Below are 20,347 nucleotides of genomic sequence, written 5' to 3' on the forward strand. Positions count from 1 at the left end.
CATGGCGAGACACAGATCAGCACCTTTGGAGCAACCGAGCAGGCCAACCCCTGGTCCCTTCACCTGGAGGACAGGAGGAAATCCCCATCAGTACTGAGCTGAGAAACACGACAGCTGGTTCCTGGAGAGGGACACTGCGTAGCGCCGGGAGTTTGCAAAACACCATGGAGAAGGCAATGGCAATGATCGGTTTTTCTTCTGGACAAGTGCCAAGCACCTCCTACGCACAAATTTCTTCCACTCCCATGAAAAACGTTCCCTAGTGCTATGACAACAGCCAAGACACAGCAAACACACTGACAGCATTTGAGCACCAGTTGCAGGAGAAAAGTAAAACTATTCAGAGCTAGCGTGGAAAAGTTTTGGTAGTGGGGAGCTATAAGGATGGCTTCTGTGAGAAGAGGGCAGGGGTTGCCCCCATGTTGGACAGAGGCAGTTTCAGCCAGCTCCAAAACAGACCCACTGCTGCCCAGAGATGGAGGAGGGACAGGATGGGGAACAGAAGGTGGTTTTAGTTTTGTTGTTATTTCTCATTATGCTACTCTGTTATTTACTGGCAATAAATGAAATTAATCTTCCCTAAGTCAGTCTGTTTTGCCCGTGATGATAATTGGTGAGTTTTCTCCCTGTCCTTACCTTGACCCATGAGATTTTTTATCTTAATTTCTCTACCTCTCCTGTTGATGAAGGGGAGTGAGAGGGCAGCTTGGTGGGTATCTGACAGCTAGCCAAGATCAATCCACCACAGCTAGATACCAGCAATTTTTTTTTACTTTGTATTATTTAGACTAAGGGTTCATATGGGGGCATGTGGTGACAATTCATGAATGCTGCTTTGAAAAATGCATGTCTCTCTCTTCCACAACCTCACTACCTTGTTATGTCTCAGACACCATCTCTGTCACTCCAGATAATGGTACATGAATGGTACCCATCTTCTGCTTTTCTAGTGCATATGTGCTTGACCCTTCCTCTTTCCTAGAGCTCAGGCACCCAAATTCCTGGCAGTTGGAGCCAGGTGAGTATTTCAGCAGCTTCCTCCAGCGCTAACTCAGGCAAAGTGACAGGCACTTTACAGAAGAAGCACTCCCAGGGGAACCCAGAGGGACAGGGAGGGTGCTCCTACCTGTGGGTGCTGCAGCATATAGTTCACTGCCTCTTCAAAATATTCCAGGTGGAGTTCAGTTGGCTGCTGGGGCAGGTCCTCATATTGATAATAAGCCAGAGCCAGTGTGGCAAACCCATGATTGGCCAGCAGGCTGGCTCTCTGCTCAAAAAGACCTCCTCCAAGTCCATGTATGTCAATGACCCCTGGAAAGGCATCTTCTCCTGGAGCAAACAAGATGAAGAGCAGTATTGCCTGAAATTACTCATTTAAATGTTTTTCTGGTTTAGAAAGCACCAAACCAGGTACACAACAGGAACTGCAGAAAGGCATCTTTTGGGGAAAGGACATGATTAATCACTCAGCTGTGTGGTGTCAGCAGCTGAAAAAAACCCTAGAGTGTCTTGCAGAGATAAAAAAAGCTGAGGAGCAGAACATCTTAGGTAAGGTGCAAACCCTTATTTGTTTTAAGTATTGGCAGTATTTCTATTTGTCCTTAGGGCCAACAGGCAGGGACTGTTCGGAGAAGGTGTCTTGTCCCAGCTTCTCTTCTCCCTGTAAGCAGCCCTGTAACAATGCCCACTTTACCTGGCACTGTAAAAATCCTCAAGATATCATGATTTGATAGATGTAATATTATTAAACTAGAAACGGTAAGCATTTGTGTTTGTATTGTGTCTTTTGAATGTTTGGGATCCCTTGAAAAGTGGGATCCACCCAGCCAGCACTTCATCTTTGGGAATCATGTCTCTGACTGTGATCAGTATCAAATTCGGCGTAGGATGCCATGGGTATCTCACTGGGTGATTGGAAGATCGTTGTTTGGATCTCCCCTTCTTGCCTCAGGATCCTCTTTTCCTCATCCTGTGAAAATCCTGCTCCTGTCCACCCAGTGCAAGGATAGAGGGTGTTCTGCATGTTGCATTCCTACAGCCTGGTGGGGTTTGGGACCACAGGGTCCAGGGAAGCTCCACAGGCCCCAGGCCAAAGAAGGTGCCCCTGGCCATGTTGAGGAGTGGATGCCCACCCAGCTTACCCCTGCTCTTGGCTTCAGGAGAGCCACAGGCCTGAGTGTGCTCATGCCTCCCACTCTTCAGGGATGTCTCCTGCCATGGTCTCACACCCTCCACCACGGTGGCCTGTGCATCCTGTGGAAGGTGGGAACATGCTGCTGGGGGTCATGGAGGAGAATGAAGCGCATAGCATCTGCTCACCCTCTACCCTGGGACAAGGAGAGCCTTACCATCCACAATGATACTGTGCTCTTCCTTTTGCCACTGTCAGCATGCATGCAACAGCACATCTACTGGCTCTCCATAGAAGGTGAGCATTCAGAGCAGTGGCTGTGTACCTCAGAGGCCAGGAGTGCAGTTATCTGTGGCCCATGGCTCAGCTGAGTGTCACAGGTCTCTGTGGGCTTGCACTGAACATGCACAGAAAAGGTGGTAACAGTGAATAAGGCTGCGGTGGTGCACAGGGGATGTGGGACAGTACTATAGCAAAAGCCCTTTGAGCTGTAGAGTTTACATGGCCTTAGGTTGTTTGTTTCAGAGTATCCAGCTCCTGAATCCACATGTGGAGATGTACTGTAAGAGAGCACTCCCAAGAACAGAAAATCACAATGGGGGTATCTCAGTGCAGGACAATTTGAGTGTGGTGAAATCATGGTGGCAAAACATCTCTCCGTGTAGCAGAAATACTGACTACAGAGCAAGCCTACAGTCTTTTCTAAGCTGACCATCAGCTGTGGTGAGAGCAGGATGAGAATGAATGCCTTCTGTCCTGTGCCTAGGAAACAATTCAAAGCACCAGGGAGTACAGCAAGGGCCTATCATTTTAAAACACACACAAAAGGAGCGGGTCAGGGGACACGGGGGAAACGCAGCAATATTTAGCTTACTGTAAGTGCCTCATCTCAGGGAAAGCAGGACATTTTAGATACAAAATGTATGCAGCTGGCTGCTTCTGTCTCCCAGTCAGCAGGTAGGCATAGAGGTGAGGCAAGCGAGGGAGCCCTGACCTTGCTGCTCTTGGGATGCTGAACCTCAGCCCTCGTCACCATGGACTCTGGCAGCGAAATCTCCGTGTAGGTGCCGAGAAGATGCTGCAGCCTGGGATTGTCTTGGGCAACTCTTACACCTCAGAAAGGTACTTGCACCTTTTGCAGAGCAATTAAATGACTGCCTTTTCCTGCTGGAAAGGTTTCATCCCTGTAAGTGTTCTTGAGTCCCCCCTCTTCCCCCTTTCATGAATTGATGATGCCCAGAGGACCCCCAACATGGTGGACCATGGTCACCATATAGTTACTTGTTACTGTGCTGGGGGGAGAGGGAGGATCCCCCAGACCCTCTCAGTGAGGAGGACTGTCAAGGACTGGCACAGAGCCCCTCTCCACCACTTTCTTCTGCAGCTTCTCATCTCCAGTGGCCCTGCAGGCACACTCACTCCGCACTTGCTGTGCTTTTCTCCACATTTGTAATCTCAAGCTCCGGGCAAGAAGGGTTATTCTGCCTGCTTCTGCAACCATGTCCTGGTGCCCGCACGGGCAGGTGAATTGGGAACAATCAGGTCAGGTTGGTTGGTGGTACGGGGAGGGAGGCAGGGAGGCAAGGACAGGGGCTTTCACAGACTCCTCTTTACAGAAGTCATGGAACAGTTTGCACTGACAGAACATTGGTTTAGGGAAAACAGGATGGCTGCAGCCAGTACTCACCGGGGGGCACGAAAAGCGTCGCCCGGATCCTCCCCTCTCGCACCGGGACTCTCCGCACGCCATCCCGCAGGAACGCCCGCTCATGCTGTGCCTGCGCCAGGAGCCGCCCGGGGGGCTCCCCGTGGCCCTCGAACACCTCCAGCTGCACAACGAAGGGGCTCTGCACATCCTTCTTCAGCATATACCGGAAAGGCTTCTGGGGCTGCAAAGCCCAGAGCAGCCCCATGGGCTCCAGGCCGGAGAAGCTGCCGCCCGGCAGCGCGGGGCAGCGGGCCAGGTCCAGCTCCCCGTCGTCCCCCGCCTGGTAGCGGGCGCGGGCCTGGAAGAGCTCACCCGCCTCGTCCCGCAAGGACGCCCGCAGCGTGACCTGCTGCCGCGGGCCCAGGCCCTGCACGGCGATGGCCAGCGGCTCGTCGAAGAGGCTGCGGGCGGCGGGCGAGAGGCGGATGGCGGGGGCCATGGCGGAGAGGCTGCGGGCGGAGGCCATCCCGGGCGTCCATGCAGGGCCGCGGTGCTGCGGGGCTGCGGGCGCGGGGCTGGGCCGGGGCAGCTGCTTCTGCCAGGCGCGGGAGCTGGCCCGGGACAGGGAGCGGGCGGCGACGTGCCACATGGCCCCTGGTTGCTGCCTTCACTGTGTCTGCATTCAGGCTGAGGCTTCGTCTTCAAATGCTGCTTCCTGCCTCCCACACACAGGCGAGGGGAGGGGAATTGCGGCAGGAGCTGTGTGGGCCCGCACCATGCTGGGAGACATCCAGGCTGCCTGGAGTCGTTGCTGCAGCCCTGTCAGCACCCACGGCAGGGCGGGATCGGCACAGCTGGCAGCGTGGCACTGTGGGGTATCTGTGAAGGGTGGCAGCTCTGCGCAGACACTTGCTGACAGGCAGCGTGCTTATCTGCTGCGGGGGCAGTTCTCCAAACCAGGCCTGCTGGTTACTTTGCAGGACTGGACCCAGGCCAGGTGCAGGTGCAGCTCTCCGCCCTGGGCTTCTCTCACAGGCTCTTGTCTTTCACCTCCTGAACTCGGTCAGGCTCCAGGCTCCCTTTGGAAAAGGCTACAGCTGTGCTGCCTGCAGACTTGCAGGCAATTGGCACCACAGCCTGGCAGCATTTTGGCAGCTTGCTCCTGCCACCAGTGTGGGCTGCTACCCCGAGAAAGGCCACCCCTGTGACATGATCCTGAACCCAGCAGGGCGTTGTCATGTGTGACCAGCTGCCGGCACGGGGACAGGGGTAAGGCAGCATGGCAGGCTCTGGCACAGAGCTCCTTTCCACTCCCCTCTGTCCCAGCTCCTGTCCCATGCCAATGCATGTGGAGAGAGATGTTCTGCAGCAGCAGGAACTGCTAGGAGTCGTCCCAGGGGGATCTCGTGCTCAGCCTCTGGGGGGCTCCAAGCCAGCGAGACGGGGCACAAAGGGAGCTCATTCAGGGCCCAGGCCCCACCTACCCCCCCGAGGAAAGATGTTCTGCAGAAGCTCATATGGGATGGGAGCCCACCTTACTGGTGGGGACTTTCCAAAGGGGCTGGTGTGGCCCTGTGCTAGTGTGGGTGCAGGGGGCTGTGGCCGCGGAGCATCTCAGGGCAGAGACAACCCCATGATCCTAGCGCCGCTCTCCTGGCATCCCCTGGGACTTGCAGTCTTGCACCTCTTACCAGATGACAGCAGCTGGCATGACCACAGCCTGCCCCAAGGCTCCTGTCACCCCATCTCTCCTGCTCTGTCACCTGCTCTTCTTGCCCATGCCCAGATAGAGTGCTTTACCCACGCTAGGGCAGGCCCACAGGCATCAGCCAGCATGCGGATACCATCCATTACAAAACCTGCCAGGCAGGGAAAGGCTGTGGTGCCACAGTGAGGACACCCAGGTGCAGAAAACAGGACAGGGCTGAGAGGCAGCTGACAGCTCTAAGTTCTGTCCCAGAGTTCCAGGCTGGCCAGGAGGACACCCACAGCCTGGGGACACCCAGGACAGCTGCTTCAGCAGGGTGGGGGGAGCTGGCATTCACAAGGGAGGTGGAAAGTCTCCAGAAACCAAAAGGTTGATGGCTACTGGCACGCTAGAGGGGGACAAAACAGGGATGCTGGTGGCAGTTCATCACATGCCAGTGTGCTGGGGTGAGTGTGGCTGTTCTGCCAAGGTGGGGCAGGAGGTCCTCAGGGCCTTCCACCCATAGGCCCCCTGCTCCACCCTGAGGTGAGAGTGTTCAAGATGCAAAGATCCCTGCTTCTAACCCAAGCCTGGCAAATGACTCCATGGCTTTCAAATCTCAGTCTCTTTATTACAATTCTCACCCTAATAACAAAGCTGAAAAAGTTCCACATCATGTGGGAGAAGATCACAATGGCTGTACATTTAGCAGAATGGCTTTTTGTGTGACATCTTGGGGCCAGAAGTATCGACGAGCCAGAGCACTTCCTCTGAGGAGAGGACAGAGAGGTGGCACAGAGGGCCAGCAACCCTTCCTGAGGCTTAACCGGAGTCACCCCAGCATCCTGGCTGTAACATCCATTCCTGCACACTTCCAGCAGCACAGAGATCAGAGACATTTCCGTTTACGATGAGGCTTTCACCACAAGAGTGGTGAAAACCCTGGTCCAAAATCAGCATTTGAGAGGCGTTGCTTTACAGTAGATTGCTTTAAAGCTGAGGATGAGGTATGCATGTAGAGACCACAGTGATATGTGAAGTACTGCCAGGCATTTGGAAGAATAGAAACCACCTAAGAAATGTAACTGTGCATTTTGCACGTGACCAGTTTTATCAATGGCTAATGCAAACCTGTTTGCCATTCCTTTTCTTGACACTTACCCAAGCAAGTTCAGGGAAAACCAGAAAAGGCAAACGCAGCTCTTTTCTGAGTTACAGATGTGCAAAGCGGTGGAAGATACTGCAGTTGTACTGGTGCAACTGTGAACAAGTTTTGACCTGGCAAGCCTGAAAGCATCTGCCAGGTTAGGTCATTAAGAGCTGCGTCTTTCTTGCACATTAGTTGTCATTTAAATACCTGTTGAAAAAAGCCTGGATCCGTGGCCAAGAATGAGCCTGAGCTTTAGAATAAGCCCTGAGCTCCCCACCCAGGACTGCCCGCTTGTGAAAAATGGGATGGCTTCCTATGGAGTACAAAGGGAAAAAGGGAGGGTCAAAGCAGTGCCCTGTTCCAGGGTAGGAGAGAATCTGAAAATTTTCCTTCCCTTGAGCCTGCAAAAGCTTGCAGGCTTCAGTAGCGTAATACTCACTTTTAACAACATGGTCATCTTGCCCAACAATGAACAGTAACTGTGCCTCAGTTTTCTCTAGTGGGATCAGGCTTTGGTTGCCAGGGGCTTGGAAGGCATCAGCAGGGATGTCGGAATAATCAAGAAGATTGGAGTCAATGATTTTGACCTGTTGTTCATCGATGGGCAAAGCGGGGATGGTTTTATCCTTGTAACAGAGAGGGTAAATTGTAACGGCCACAGGGCCGTTGAGGGAAACAACGGCCGTGATGTTCTTCAGGAAGGCGGCCATGGTGAGACACAGATCAGCACCTTTGGAGCAACCGAGCAGGCCAACCCCTGGTCCCTTCACCTGGAGGACAGGAGGAAATCCCCATCAGTACTGAGCTGAGAAACACGACAGCTGGTTCCTGGAGAGGGATACTGCGTAGCGCCGGGAGTTTGCAAAACACTATGGAGAAGGCAATGGCAATGATCGGTTTTTCTTCTGGACAAGTGCCAAGCACCTCCTACGCACAAATTTCTTCCACTCCCATGAAAAACGTTCCCTAGTGCTATGACAACAGCCAAGACACAGCAAACACACTGACAGCATTTGAGCACCAGTTGCAGGAGAAAAGTAAAACTATTCAGAGCTAGCGTGGAAAAGTTTTGGTAGTGGGGAGCTATAAGGATGGCTTCTGTGAGAAGAGGGCAGGGGCTGTGGGCAGCAGGCAAGGGGTCAATGGTCAGGACCACCATTGGGGATGAGTGATGTGGAAATGCTAGACAAGAGAAACCTTGTCTGCTATGACCACAGCCGTGCTCAGCAACGAAAGATGGGAGCAATCTGCTGCTGCTCCTGTGATCCACTCAACTGCATCATGATTGTATTTAAGTCGTATGTCCTGGCTCCTGTGCCTGGGCAGCCTGTCATGGAGAGCTGCCTCCTCCTCCTCTTGCGCTGGCAGGGGTAGGACTGCCGGCTCCCTTCCCCTCTCTCCCTGCCCCATGTGGCTGTTGTGAAGCCAGTAGTCCTTGTATGCTTCAAAAAGATGCTGTAAAAGCCCCAGAGGGGCTGATTATGACAGCAAATAAAGCCCTGCTTTCTCATAGCTCTCCTGTCCTGCACAGCTCCTCTTGGAAAAAATGGTGGATCTGCTCCCTGTAGCTACATTTTTGTTTCTGCACTGCTTGGAGACATGTGAGGGAACCCTTACATGGTCCCGTTTTGTAATACCAAGTAGTCAGAGGCACTGGGTAGACTCCCCAGAGATTTTCCTTGTCCAAGAAAATTGCTTTTTCTCTCCCTCTGTAAGTGTCATGTGCTTTCTTATCTGGGCTTTATATGTGCAGTCTGGCATCCATACTCCCTCATATGAAATCATAAAGTGATTTCACCTCATGTGGTCCAAAGAAAAATGCCCTGCTCCCATGAAAGCTCAGCTAATTAATTCAAGGAATTCTGATCCCATTTTTTCTCCATTATTCCAAAGCAAAAAGGATACTGCGTTCTTCTGAAAGAAGATTGTACTGAATATAAATCAGACAGAGGAGCTTGCAGGATGACCAAGGCATTGTGGTTAAAAAGAAGGTGGCTCCAGTCAGAGCACGTATTTCTGAGGGGGAGACAAACCCAAGGCACAGAAGACAAAGACCTCATCCATCTGCCATGGGGGCAGTTTCCAAATGGCATGTGCAAACACAGGGCAGGTTCTTGGGAGCAATCTGCCTTCAGGCCTGTTGGTTATTATCTTTGCAGGAATGGACCCAGGGGAAGGTACAGGTGCAGCCCCATACCCAGACTTCTCTCCCAAGCTCGGCAAAGCCGCAGGCCTCCTTTGGAAAGGGTTGCCCCTTTCCCCGAATTCATGTATGTAGGGAATTAACAACAACAGTTTGGGTGCTCAAAAAAGTATACTGGAGATCACCTATGTGTGGTGAATAGGATGAATCCAGACACTAGGAGATCTAAGTACTAGTACTCAGCTGTAGGAGTACCAAGGGTACACCCAGGTTTCTGACAGACAGACTGGTCAAGGACTGAGTCTGATGCATCAGCTGTGCCTTTCCTTCTGGCAGCCATCCTCAGACCATTGATCAGATTGTTGTGTAGGGTTATCATGAGGGGTGAGGTCCAAGATGTGATGACAGGAAAACTGCGCAGAGGAAGTGCCCTGTGGCAGATAATGTATGATCGCTTAGAGGAGCAGAACTGTTTTACCCATAGATAGACTATAATACAAGTGTATTCTTGCACTTTTCCCATTTCCTCCCAGTAAAGGAATATCAACAGTAAACTCTGAGAATAGTTATAGCTAGCCTTTGGATGAGGAGGTTTAAGCTGAAATTCCAGGAATTTCCTGTTGTGGGCATGGCAGCTTCACAGTTCCACTCACATTCTGCAAATCTCTTCACCACCATGAGGTCATTTTGGAAGCCCATTTCTGACTGAACTGCTTTAGGTCGCATGGAAATGCCATCTCTAGAGCAGGGAAACGGGAAACAAAGGGCAGCTGTGGGAGTGATGAAAGCCTCCTCTGTTTTCCTGTTGAATATATCCCAGGGAGATCTTCTATATGTAAGAAGTATAGAGAAGATTGCGATGCCAGTTGTCTGAACACATTTTCCTCTCCAGTACCAGATCACCAGTGATAAAGTGTGACATCAGAACATTTAACGAGGGCTCTCACAAGCATACACATTATCAATAGGCTCAAGGCTATCACAGCTTGTGCACGTGCTGTGATGGAGCAACATGGGCTGGTCATCAACCCTCTGGAGCTTCTACTTCTTGAGAGGCCACAGGAGGAACACTGCCAGCTCTTCCTTACAGGAAGAGGAGCCCACAGGCACTCCCACCCAGTGCCTGTGATTGTACTACCTGTATGGCCTTGCCTATATCAAACCGTGCAGCAAGATGTTTCATGTGAACATTGTTTATGTTTGACAGTAGACATGATAAATAGAGCTGTTTCCTTATATAAATATCTTACAATACCTTGAAAGACCAAAAGGTAAGATTGTCTGCTATGGACCATATCTGCATGGTGTGATGTATGTGGGTTGGATTCCTGTTACATGCTACACTGCTCAGGATTCCCAGCATCTAAAGGCATGTAAGATTACCTGTGTGTGGTGGGTTGACCTTGGCTGGATGCCAGGTGCCCACCAAGCTGCTCTCTCTCGCCCCTCCTCAGCAGAACAGGGAGGGAGAAAATAAGATGGAAAAAACCCCAAACTTGTGAGTCTAGATAAAGACAGTTTAATGAAGCAACAGCAAAATTTGTGTGCACCAAAGCAAAGGAAAAACAAAAGATGTTATTCTCCACTTCCCATCAGCTGGCAACGTTCGGCCACTTCCCAGGAAGCAGGGCTTCTGTGTGTGTATAGCAGTTGATCCACAAGACAAATATAAGTAACAAATGCTTCCTCCTCCTTTCCATTGGCTTTTGTATCTGAGCAGACGTCGTATGGTATGGAATATCCCTTGGGTCAGTTTGGGTCAGCTGTCCTGGCTCTGTCCCCTCCCAAGACCCTGCCCACCCCCAGCCTGCTGGTGATGGGGGGATGTTGGAGAGCCAGCCTTGGTGCTGTGCGAGCGCTGCTCAGCAGCAGCCAAACACCGGTGTGTTAGCAGCACCCTTCTGGCTACCAGTACAAGCACAGCACTGGGAGGGCTGCTGTGGGGCTCAGCCAGAGCCAATACACTATACTATTCTCTTCTTAGACTGTTAGCTCTAATACATAGCATTTTTAATGATTCCTTACAGAATGTGAGTGCCTTTCTTACCAAGACCATAATGTATCAGCACCTCCTAGTGCAGAACATTTGGTGCAGTCAGCAGGTCTCAGTAAGAAATGCCTTTCTGGAGAAAGAACAAGAGAAACTCTGTGCCTGGCTGGCCCCACACAAATCCAAGAGCAGTATTTGCAAGGTGTTTAGCCCAGGCAGTTTCCCCAGTAGATTTAGAAACTAAGGAGGAATTATCAGAATGCCCCAGACCAGCTTAAGTATTATGCTGTCTTAGAAAAGAGGGGCCAGGGAAAGGAAAAGCTAAGAATTTGTGCTGTCTTTTGTTACTAATATGATTAACATGCTTGAAACGACGTGGCAGTGCTTACAGCCAGCGCAGAAGGAGCTGCGTGAGCTACTGATGCAGCAAGCTGTGGTGCAGGTGCCTGCCATACAGCTGCCCTTTATGCAGCCAAATGCATTGCAAGTGCTTGTGGCACAGGCAGCTGTGGTGCAGGTGCCACTTCTTGCAAGGTGGGCACATGGAACAGCCCAGGAAGCACACCACTGAAGCACGAGCTATTTGCCAGCGGCATGAAAGGCGGGATGAGGACCATTGATCCTCTGGTGAGGATAAGCAGAGAGAGGGGTCAGAGGATGTATGTGGCAATAGCATTTCTGTCCAGCCACTATTGATTCACAAAACAAAGCCCCCCCCCCCCCCTCCCCCGCCCCAGGTGCACCTCAGCACGCTCTTGTGATGTGCAGTTTTACACAGCCCAAGATTTATCAAAAGCATACAGGCAGAAGCGGAAAAGGAAGGCTGGTGCACTGGCTGGTGCAAGTATGGGGCTTTGGAGGATATAGTGTGCACTTGAATCCTAAACAATTTAAGAGTGTGTGTTGGTACCATCTTGCAAAACCCTGATGACCCAGCAGCTCAGAGGAGCACAGGATAACACAGCCCGCTCCTTGTGGGTATGGCTTCAGGAGGCTTTAAAGACAGAATATTTGTCACCTGCTGACTGCAATGATAAAACAGTATTGCACAAAAGTGTATCTGATGCTTGTCAGTATTTACGGGAACTGCCCACACAGCCAGGCATGTATTCATGTAACTTGTTAGGTCCCAATACGAAACTTTTTGCACCCAGCCTGAAAACTCCCATATTAAGAGTGCCCCATTTGCCTTGAAAGGACCAGCAATTTCCTTGCTAGGGGCTTCTGTGGTAAGACTAGTGGGGAACGTTATTCTATCACTAAGACAGCTTGAAATTAGCAGAATGAAAAAGAGGAGACAGAGCATTTCAAATGCAGTAGCTCATGTTCACATGAGAAAATCTTGCAGCACTGTTCAGTAAAGGCAGAGCCACGCATGTGGCATAATCGCTGGCACTGAGTGGGAGCTGCATGTGGGCTCCACTTCTAGGAAGAGTTGGCCAAGCTTTTCACGTGGCCCAGGGATCTTTGCAACAGAGCACAGACCTGAGGGCCACACTGCATGTACAGTGTGCCACAGCACAGGCACACAGAATGGTGACCATCAGCGGATTTGCCTGCAAGTAATGAGAGTACTTCTTGTAGTAGGGTAGGCTGCTTTAAAACACTATAAACACATTACAAACTGCAAAAAAAGTTCACTAACTTCCTGAAGTTACTTAGCGTGTAGTAATATGGTTGGTGAAAGGAAAAAATAACAAATTATGCACTTCCCTTCTCTAGCCACTCAGCCATGCAGTATTGCTTCTAGAGTGACACCTGTTGTAATCAGAACATTTGATTTCTCCACCCATGCCGAAGTGCTTCTGCCCCTAGAAGACGCAGTGTGATCCAGACTGCTGATTCACACCTGACAGGTGTAAGGTGAGAATAAGACAGAACACTTCCTAGAACAAATGTATGTTTATTTTGTTAAAAAATAAAAGTTACACTTGCACCAGAGGTTTCTTTGTAGTCAGAATGCCCTTCTCAAACAGGAGCGTGGCTAGAGAAATCTTGTCCTCCAAGGTTTCACATGGAAGGGTATCCACGCTGACATGGTTTGGATAGGAAGACAGGAGAAATTCAATACTATCTGTATACTCTGGATCTAGCTCGAGGAACTTTGGTTCTTCCTTGTGATACACTCTTGAGTTTTCTGTCGTATAATATAGCATCACACCTGCTTCTTCATTACACAATCTAATGATGCCATGGCGGAGGAGACGTACTTCTGTATCTTTTGTTATAAGTATATCAACATTGCAGGGGCCTCCATCTTGCCACCGGGCTGGGAAGCCGTACACACTCTGCACCTTTTCACTTTGCGTAAGCACCGGCGGGAGAGAGTCATGAAGAAATGACTTGGCTCTCTGATCCACAGCTGCATCAATGGGTGCATAGTCCACGAGTTTCTTTATCAGGCTCTGCACCTTCTCCATAAAGGCAGTTCGGCGAGCGTCAGCTACATCTGAGTTGGCAACCCCCATGTAGCCCAGGTAGTCCATGGGAAGCCCTTGCCGGTACTCCACGTCCTCTTCCAGAGCCATCTGCAGAGCAGCTGGGAGGAGCTTCTCCAGGAGGTCCCCCCAGGTGTTCCTCTGGTAGGAGGACACAGTGATGTGGAGCGAGTGTGCATCAGGGAGACAGTCACCCTGGTGGATAAAGCCACGAGGGAAGTACAGCATGTCCCCAGCCTCCAGCACAGTCTCCAGCACGGGCTTGCCGAGCTCAGCCTGCGTCAAGTTTGTGCTGGAGAAGCGAGGCAGCACCTCGGCATCTTTCCGGGGGCTGTAGACACGCCAGTGCTTCTTCCCCTCCAGCTGCAGCACAAAGGCCTCGATGTCATCGTAGTGGGGTGCAAAGCCCTGTGTCCCCGGCGGCGTCAGGTACGTGTTGGCCCCCGCCATGCTGCCGAAGTGCTCCTGCAGGATGGAGAGGAACTGCCAGACAGTGGAGGAGAAGGCCTGGGGGCTGAGGAGCCGCAGGGAGCAGCCGTTCTGGTAGAAGTCCCAGACGACGGCAGGCAGGGCCGGGCCGGCCGGGTTGTGCGTCTCCCGCACGCCGTCGGCATAGCTGGTCACGTCCAGGTGGGTCCCAAAGTGCACCCGGCCGCTTCGCAGGGCGGCGTCGAACTCGGCCGTGGAGAAGAGCCCCGTGTAGTAGCCGGGGTCGCCCCGCCGCACCAGCAGCGGCGCCTGCTCCCAGTGCCGCCCCAGGAACTCTGCCGGCGCCACCGGGGCCACCAGCCAGCGGAACAGCTCGCCCGCCCGCTGCCGGCTGTCCTCCAGCCGCCCCAGCCGCCGCAGCAGCCCCACCACGCCGCCCTCCCCCGTGGGCCGCGGGCCGCAGCCGCTCGCCGCGGGGCCGCGCCTCCGCTTCGCTTCAGGTCCGCCGCCCGCCGCCTTGGCCGGCTCTGCCTCCGCCTCCGCCTGGCTGGGGGGCGCGGCAGCGCTCGGCGGCGGCTGTGGCTGCGGCGGTGGCGGAGGCTCCGGCTGCGGGCCGCTGCCTCCCGCCTCGCCGCGCCTCGGCCGCGCCTTGGCCCGCCTGCCGCCCGCGGGCGGCGGCTTCCCGCGGCCGCGCCGCTCCAGCCGCCCGGCGCCCGCCACCCGCCGGTACACCGAGAGCGCCGAGAGCCGCCCCAGCCGCCGCCGCAGCTCCTCCGCGCCGCCCGCCGCCATGGCCGCTCGCACCGCCCCGCTTCCGCCGGGGCCTGTGCGTGCGGGTGCGCCCGGGAGCGTCCCGGACGCGGGATTTCCGTGGAGACGGGCCCCGCGCGTCTGCCCGCGGAAGGGAGTTCTGCGTGTGTAGCTGTGACGCCGTATAAGACAGAAAGTCTTACATTTTGCCACCATGTGCGATTAAAACGGGCCGGGCTTATTTCCTTCCCGCGCCACGAAAAAGTACAGGCGAGGCGGTTCCGCTAGGAACTGATGTGCGCGGCTCCGTTCCCCGCCCGGAAAGCTTCCTGCTGGAAGGGCGCTCGGCACGTGCAGAGAGGGTCCGTTCAGAGCCGCCCCCCGCGGGCGTGCTGCTGGGCAGCGCGCAACGGCTCTGCAGCCTAGTGAGGCGAGATGAGGTAAAACCTATTTCGTAAGGTTCTCTTGTGCAAGGAAGAGAATTCCAGGCCGGACGGAGGCAGCGCTGCTGTGCCACCCCTCTTCCTTGCCAGGTCAAAGGCCACATCCTTGCAAACGAGCCCCAAAACAAGAGGCAGGCCTGGCCTGTAGCACGGGTGTTTTTTGCCAAATCCACTAACAGCCTAATAACCGGGGCAGACCTTTATTCTCTCTCCATCTCTCTCCTAAGCCTGAAGCTTCTCAGAAGGACAGTGTCCTTCCCAGAGGAAGCTTTGCCGGAGGGTAGGAGGACAGACCAGCAAGACAGCTTGACGGCACACATGAAAAACTTCAGGGGTTTGTATTGCCAGGCTGTGTTGATGCTTTTTCTGATCAAAACCAAGCTTCAGTACGAGAAATTCACTATGCAATACTCCTGTGAGAAGAATCTCTGATGGACTCTCGTAATTCATGGGAATGGATTTTGCATGAGAATTTAATCTCTGGAGACTGCTGTGGGTCTAAAGCATTTAACTGGAGCAATTACCCAGGTGTGCCCTGGTTCACGCGGGTGTTACTAGCCTCTCACCAACGTCTGTCGGCTTCATGCAGTATGTTAAATAAGCAGCTAACACGCACCAGGCCTATGCAGATGCATTGGGGGGGGCGGGGGGGGGGGGGGGCACTTTGCATACCGCGCCTAAGACACGACACTGAAAAGCAGATTTTCACCTCTTTTAACTTTGCCATTGCCAAGGTTTCAACCCAGACCTACATGTCAGTTTTTACCAGCATTCAGGAGCAGAAATCATTAGGCCTAATGAGGATGAGTTCAGCTGTTCAGTCTTAATTCTGGAACAGATGCAGATATCATAGAAGTTTAAGGTTTTTTGATTGCCTTAAAAACACATTATCAGCCTCACATCCTGTCACTGTGCTATAAGCAGGCAAGACCTATTTTGTATGTATGTAGTAACAACTATTTTCATTTTGGAGGTATTTTCCTGACAGACTTCTGGCGGCACAGGCTTTGCAGCCAAAGCTGTGGGAAATGCAACAGCACCAGCAAATTGTCCTGTTTGTACCGTGATGGTTTTTAGCTAAAGGAGCCGATTTTAGACGTGCGTAGGCAACGCTTTAGCCTCCGATTTAACGTCTTGAACGTTTTTGGCTTTGCCAGCAGGTGGCAGAGGCCGATCAGCGCTCTGCGGTGGGAAACGCGTGGAAGGGGTATGACATTCTGGCAAGATGATTGGTGTGGATGGGGTTTAAAAAGAGGGAAGTGCAAGTAGCCTGTGCGTGCATGTGCAGACTGGAAGAGAAGGGAAGGGTGAACTCTCTATTTTAATCCATTCTTTGTTTTCCCAAGGTTAAACCCTGCTTACCAGAATAATCTTATCAGCTGAAACCGTTTCAACGGAACTGGGCCCTTAACAAAACCGAGATGCAGGCGCTTTGAAATATGGTAGCAGTTAGGCTATTGTATGCTTTAATTATACATAAGCGTGGCTAAATAGGCTTGGGAGGGGTAAGACCTTTGAAAAATCTGGGTGTCTGGGCTGTTATTTGTGTTACTGTTTAATTTACTGGAGTGCAACTGATCTTTCTCAGAGGAAGCTGGCCACTGTACACAGAGCCTGACCTGAGTTACATCAGAATATCTGTAATGACTGCAGCAAAGCTATTCTGGATATTTACCAGTACGGCAAACTCAAAGTCTCATTTTCTGATCTTCATATGGATGTCACTTTCTACCACCAATAGACAGATGATTGACACTGGATAATTTTTTTTTCTTTTTTTGATGTGTAACAAAGTCTCAGAGTGAAGAACACAGTGGAAAATAATTGCAGTGAAATCTCTATAACAAAAAAATGTTTCTTTTGACAATTTAGCCTCTCTAATAGTAAATGCTTTCAAGAATGAAGAATGTTTCTATTTTTCTGCACCACTCAAGAAAGGGTTTTGACCTAAGGCAAAAAGAGAGAGCTTCAGTATCAGTTACAGAGTACTCAGATGGTTGTCTAGGAATAGCCACAAGGCCTACACACGCTGTTTTCATTCATTGTCCAATATTTCAAGGGAATTTGTTGTAAAGAAAGAACAGTGTCATGTACAGTTCTTTAAATAAGTAGCACAGATCTCTGAATGATTAGGTGGTCCCCAGCTGCTGCTTACATAGGCAGAGTAGCAACTGGAGGCTCAATTAAATTTCTTAATTAGAATTTAGCACAGTTACTCAGATTTTATGAGCATATAAGCTGCATTGCCAAAAGCCACACGTGTTTTATTTAAGAGGACATATAAAATGCGGTGAGTACAACTTATTAAAGAGCCACAAGTGACTTCAAAAGAAAGAAGTAAATGGCACCTCAAAGAGATGTAGGGTTCATTTGATATTTTAACCTTCTGCTGTTCCCTGTTCAAATAATGGAAATCTCAAGTTTAAGGAGCAGTTTGGGTAAGGCCTGATCCTGCAAAGCTACAAGCAGTCTTCACTAATGAATGGAAAGGGCAAAATCCTTTGCGATTATCTGCGTATTGGATACTCAGTTGTTCACCACCATGCAAACTGCCCAGTACTTTCTCTGTGTTCCTGGCAAACCATTAATGTAAACCAGTCACTTTTAGAAAGTTAAACTCGGTTTAATCCCTTTCCTCTTTATTACTTTGCTGGCAACCTTCCTTTTGCACTGTCAGTTTTGTTCTTGAGCCAAAAGCAATACACAGTAAGGAAAAAGAACATTTCAACCCTTTGTTAACAGGTTGCCTTAGCTGACAGTCTTTCTCCTACAGTCTAGTGACATCCAGTATGTCATCGCTGGAAGGACACTGGGCTGGATTGTGAAGCCTACTCCTCGTTGTGAAAGCTATAAAGTTCACTGCCAGATAACAAGACTGAAAGCTAATTCAGGAACTGTTTCTCAAGAGCCATCCTCTGCCCCTCCTAATCAGAGTGAATACACTCACTCACTGAAGCATCTCTTGGCAGAGATTTTGGCTTCTCTCCAGCTGTTTCTCTCTTCTGAGGGATTTTCTTATTCACTGAATGGTTGTGGTCTTTAATCCTGGTTATCTTGTACACAGAGCCCCACTGAGAAAAGAAGCCTTCCCTGCCATGGAACAGTCCAACTGAAACAAATTTATAAAAATAATAATTACAAGATCCAGTCCTCCCTATGCAATTATCTTTTTGGAGGGATTTGGAAGCACAGACATTTTCTTTTGTCCTGTATGACACTAAAATACATACTTCATAAGTTAAAGCTGAATTTACAGAATGTGTTTGAGTAGGACCCTTGACTGAACTTACTCACCCCCTTGAAGAGGCATGCGTACTTTGAAAGCATTTTGAAATACTTTTACGAGGGGTTTTGTGCTCTTAATAGACACATCTAGCATTTGGTAACATTGAGCAGATACCATCTGCAGTGACTCTGTAGGCAGTGACTAAACACAAAGCTGCAGACTCCAAGGCTCCAGTCTCCTTGCGTTTCAGCAGGAGAAGTAAATGGCCATGTGGGGGAAATCCCCATTCTAAAATGGAAGCAAAGAGAACCTGAATTAAGTATTTGCCCTGTAGGATTAACCATATCTAGACAGTTGAGATAGAAGGTATAGTCAAGCTGTAAAACATGGTTCCCTAAGAAGTATGTGTGTCTTGTGCTAGAGAATATTCTTCTGCTCTGCACAGCCCATGGCTCTTGACAAGCTGTTTGCGTGATGCTTTTCCATGGAAGAAAGATTTTAAAGCATTCTTGCTATTTGCATCCTTTCTGTATTAATGATGGCAACTGCATAGCTTTGCTTATTAAATATATTTATGCCCACTATTTCAAAATGAACACCTAGCTGTGCTAACATATAGCATCACCATTCAACATTTCCTTCTTGTTTCTTCTTTTCAGGAGCCTTGCAAAAGACCTTTTTATTTCCTATAAAAGTTGCCTATACTGAAGTTCTCTGAAGTACTCTGAAACTGCTTGCTCATCTCTGATGCAGCACTACCAAGATGGAAATATCAGGCAAACAGGATGTCTTGGTTTAGCAAGCATATTGTTCAGGTCTGCTCAGAGCATGATAGGAGAAAGCCTGTGTGGTATTTGCTGATTTGCTTCCCGTAGTAGATTTGTATCACTACTAGACAATATGGCACCTTCTGGAAGTAATTTTGAACATTTTCAGTGCTCATCCACGCACACGAACTCCCACTGTTTTGCCTGTATTGTCAAAAAGATGGAATTCCTCTTGGGTAAGCACAGTTACAGCAGCATAAAAATGCTTGTGTTGTAGTGTTTATACTAGTATGGCTTGTTCCTAGAAGGGATATTATTATGGTGTGATTAGAGAAGGGAGATTTAATCACTGACATTGTTTTAGATAGCCAGTAGGGGAGAACACTGTTAAGCCTCCAGGTATCTGCAATGAGGATAATGAGTTTGCATTATCAGGAGTGTGTGTGTAATACACTCTCAGGTCCTTAGGGAATAGCGTAGTATCCCGCCATCCTGCTGAGACAGGAAGGATCTTGGTTAGAAAGGCACTGCTGACAGGAGTAAGTGGGCATGACAGGAACAGAACACCCATGGCCGTTAATCCTGCATATTACCCACAGAGCCCTGTTCTCAGTCTCCAAGAAAAGGTGGAAAGGAGGAAATTGGGTTGGATTTCTTAGGAATGCTATGAAGTTTCTCCCAATTCTTTGTTGTCCATGAGGATTAAAGCACCTTGAAGCTTTACTTCCAGTATAAGGCCCTGGAGAACTAATTTTTCCCCTTACATGGAAACTGTGGGAAGATTGGCTGCACAGAACGTGACCCAGACCCACAGCACAGCCCTGTGGATGTGCAGTTCGCCATGCTAGATGCTCAGCTTGTCCAGCTAGGTGATCTCTAGGGTCATCTTCTTTTCCTTTCCCACCACATCCCCCTTTCCCTTTGGTCACCAGTGACTATATGGTGAGGCCAAGTTAGCAGCCAAGCAGAGCAGCAGTAATGGCAACAAATCAATTTAATTACCTAAGAAATATTTGTAAAAGTTATACATAGCTGAAGCATACATTAGAACTTTATTTACAATAGTGTGTCCTGACCTTTTCCTTGCTAGCCCTCAAATACTTTCCATTTGGAAGTAGAGCATATTATAAACCAGGAATTGTTCCTTAGAAATTAAGGTTTAGGGCACCACGTTTTGCAAAATTTTTTGTCAGAAATCCAGAGAATCTGAATAAGATTAAGAGTTACACCAAGGCTACTGGGAATACAGTATTTTAAGAGCTATGCCAGGTCAGGAATGTTTTCATAAAATCAGCAGAAAACTTGGGACTGGTAGAAATGTCTTGTCTGTCTAGTCATTTTGGAACATGTTTGGCTCAAACATCACTGTGTTGTGCTGCTGGCTGAGAGCAGCAGTCTGAAAGTAATTGAGAAGCAACTGTGAGAGGGAAGGCAGCTTTCTGCTTTGGTTTTGCTTTCCAAGCAGAGGGATATGCAAAAAGATGTAAGGAAAAAAACCCCATGGTATCTTCTTCTTAGTTTAATTTGTGAACAGGAGATGATTTG

General features: G+C 50.1%; 3 protein-coding genes across 3 annotated transcripts in view; all 3 read right to left on the reverse strand.

Annotated features, from left to right (window-relative positions):
- LOC102058782 (acyl-coenzyme A thioesterase 5-like) overlaps positions 1-4,590 on the reverse strand; it is a 5,837-nt gene extending 1,247 nt beyond the window's left edge. Inside the window, exons 1-3 of the mRNA XM_055717177.1 lie at positions 3,819-4,590; positions 1,127-1,329; positions 1-63 (exon numbers count right to left, since the gene is read on the reverse strand). The exon at positions 1-63 is cut by the window's left edge and continues 1,247 nt beyond it. Coding sequence (XP_055573152.1) covers positions 1-63; positions 1,127-1,329; positions 3,819-4,428 — 876 coding nt within the window. The 5' untranslated portion in view covers positions 4,429-4,590. The remainder of the gene's footprint in view (positions 64-1,126; positions 1,330-3,818) is intronic.
- A 1,486-nt stretch (positions 4,591-6,076) lies between these two features.
- Positions 6,077-7,410, reverse strand: LOC114016353 (acyl-coenzyme A thioesterase 6-like; the record flags this gene model as incomplete). Its single annotated transcript, XM_027808010.2, has 1 exon — positions 6,077-7,410. A coding segment is annotated over one exon (606 nt), but the record flags the coding sequence as incomplete, so codon positions are not given.
- Positions 7,411-12,636: 5,226 nt separating this feature from the next.
- On the reverse strand, positions 12,637-16,695 carry RIOX1 (ribosomal oxygenase 1). The gene has a single exon (XM_005441128.4). The coding sequence runs from the start codon at positions 14,580-14,582 to the stop codon at positions 12,675-12,677; it is 1,908 nt and encodes a 635-aa protein (XP_005441185.3). The 5' UTR covers positions 14,583-16,695; the 3' UTR covers positions 12,637-12,674.
- Positions 16,696-20,347: the final 3,652 nt, after the last annotated feature.

This window comes from Falco cherrug, chromosome 7 (genome assembly GCF_023634085.1).
Source record: "Falco cherrug isolate bFalChe1 chromosome 7, bFalChe1.pri, whole genome shotgun sequence".
Lineage (NCBI taxonomy): Eukaryota > Metazoa > Chordata > Aves > Falconiformes > Falconidae > Falco > Falco cherrug.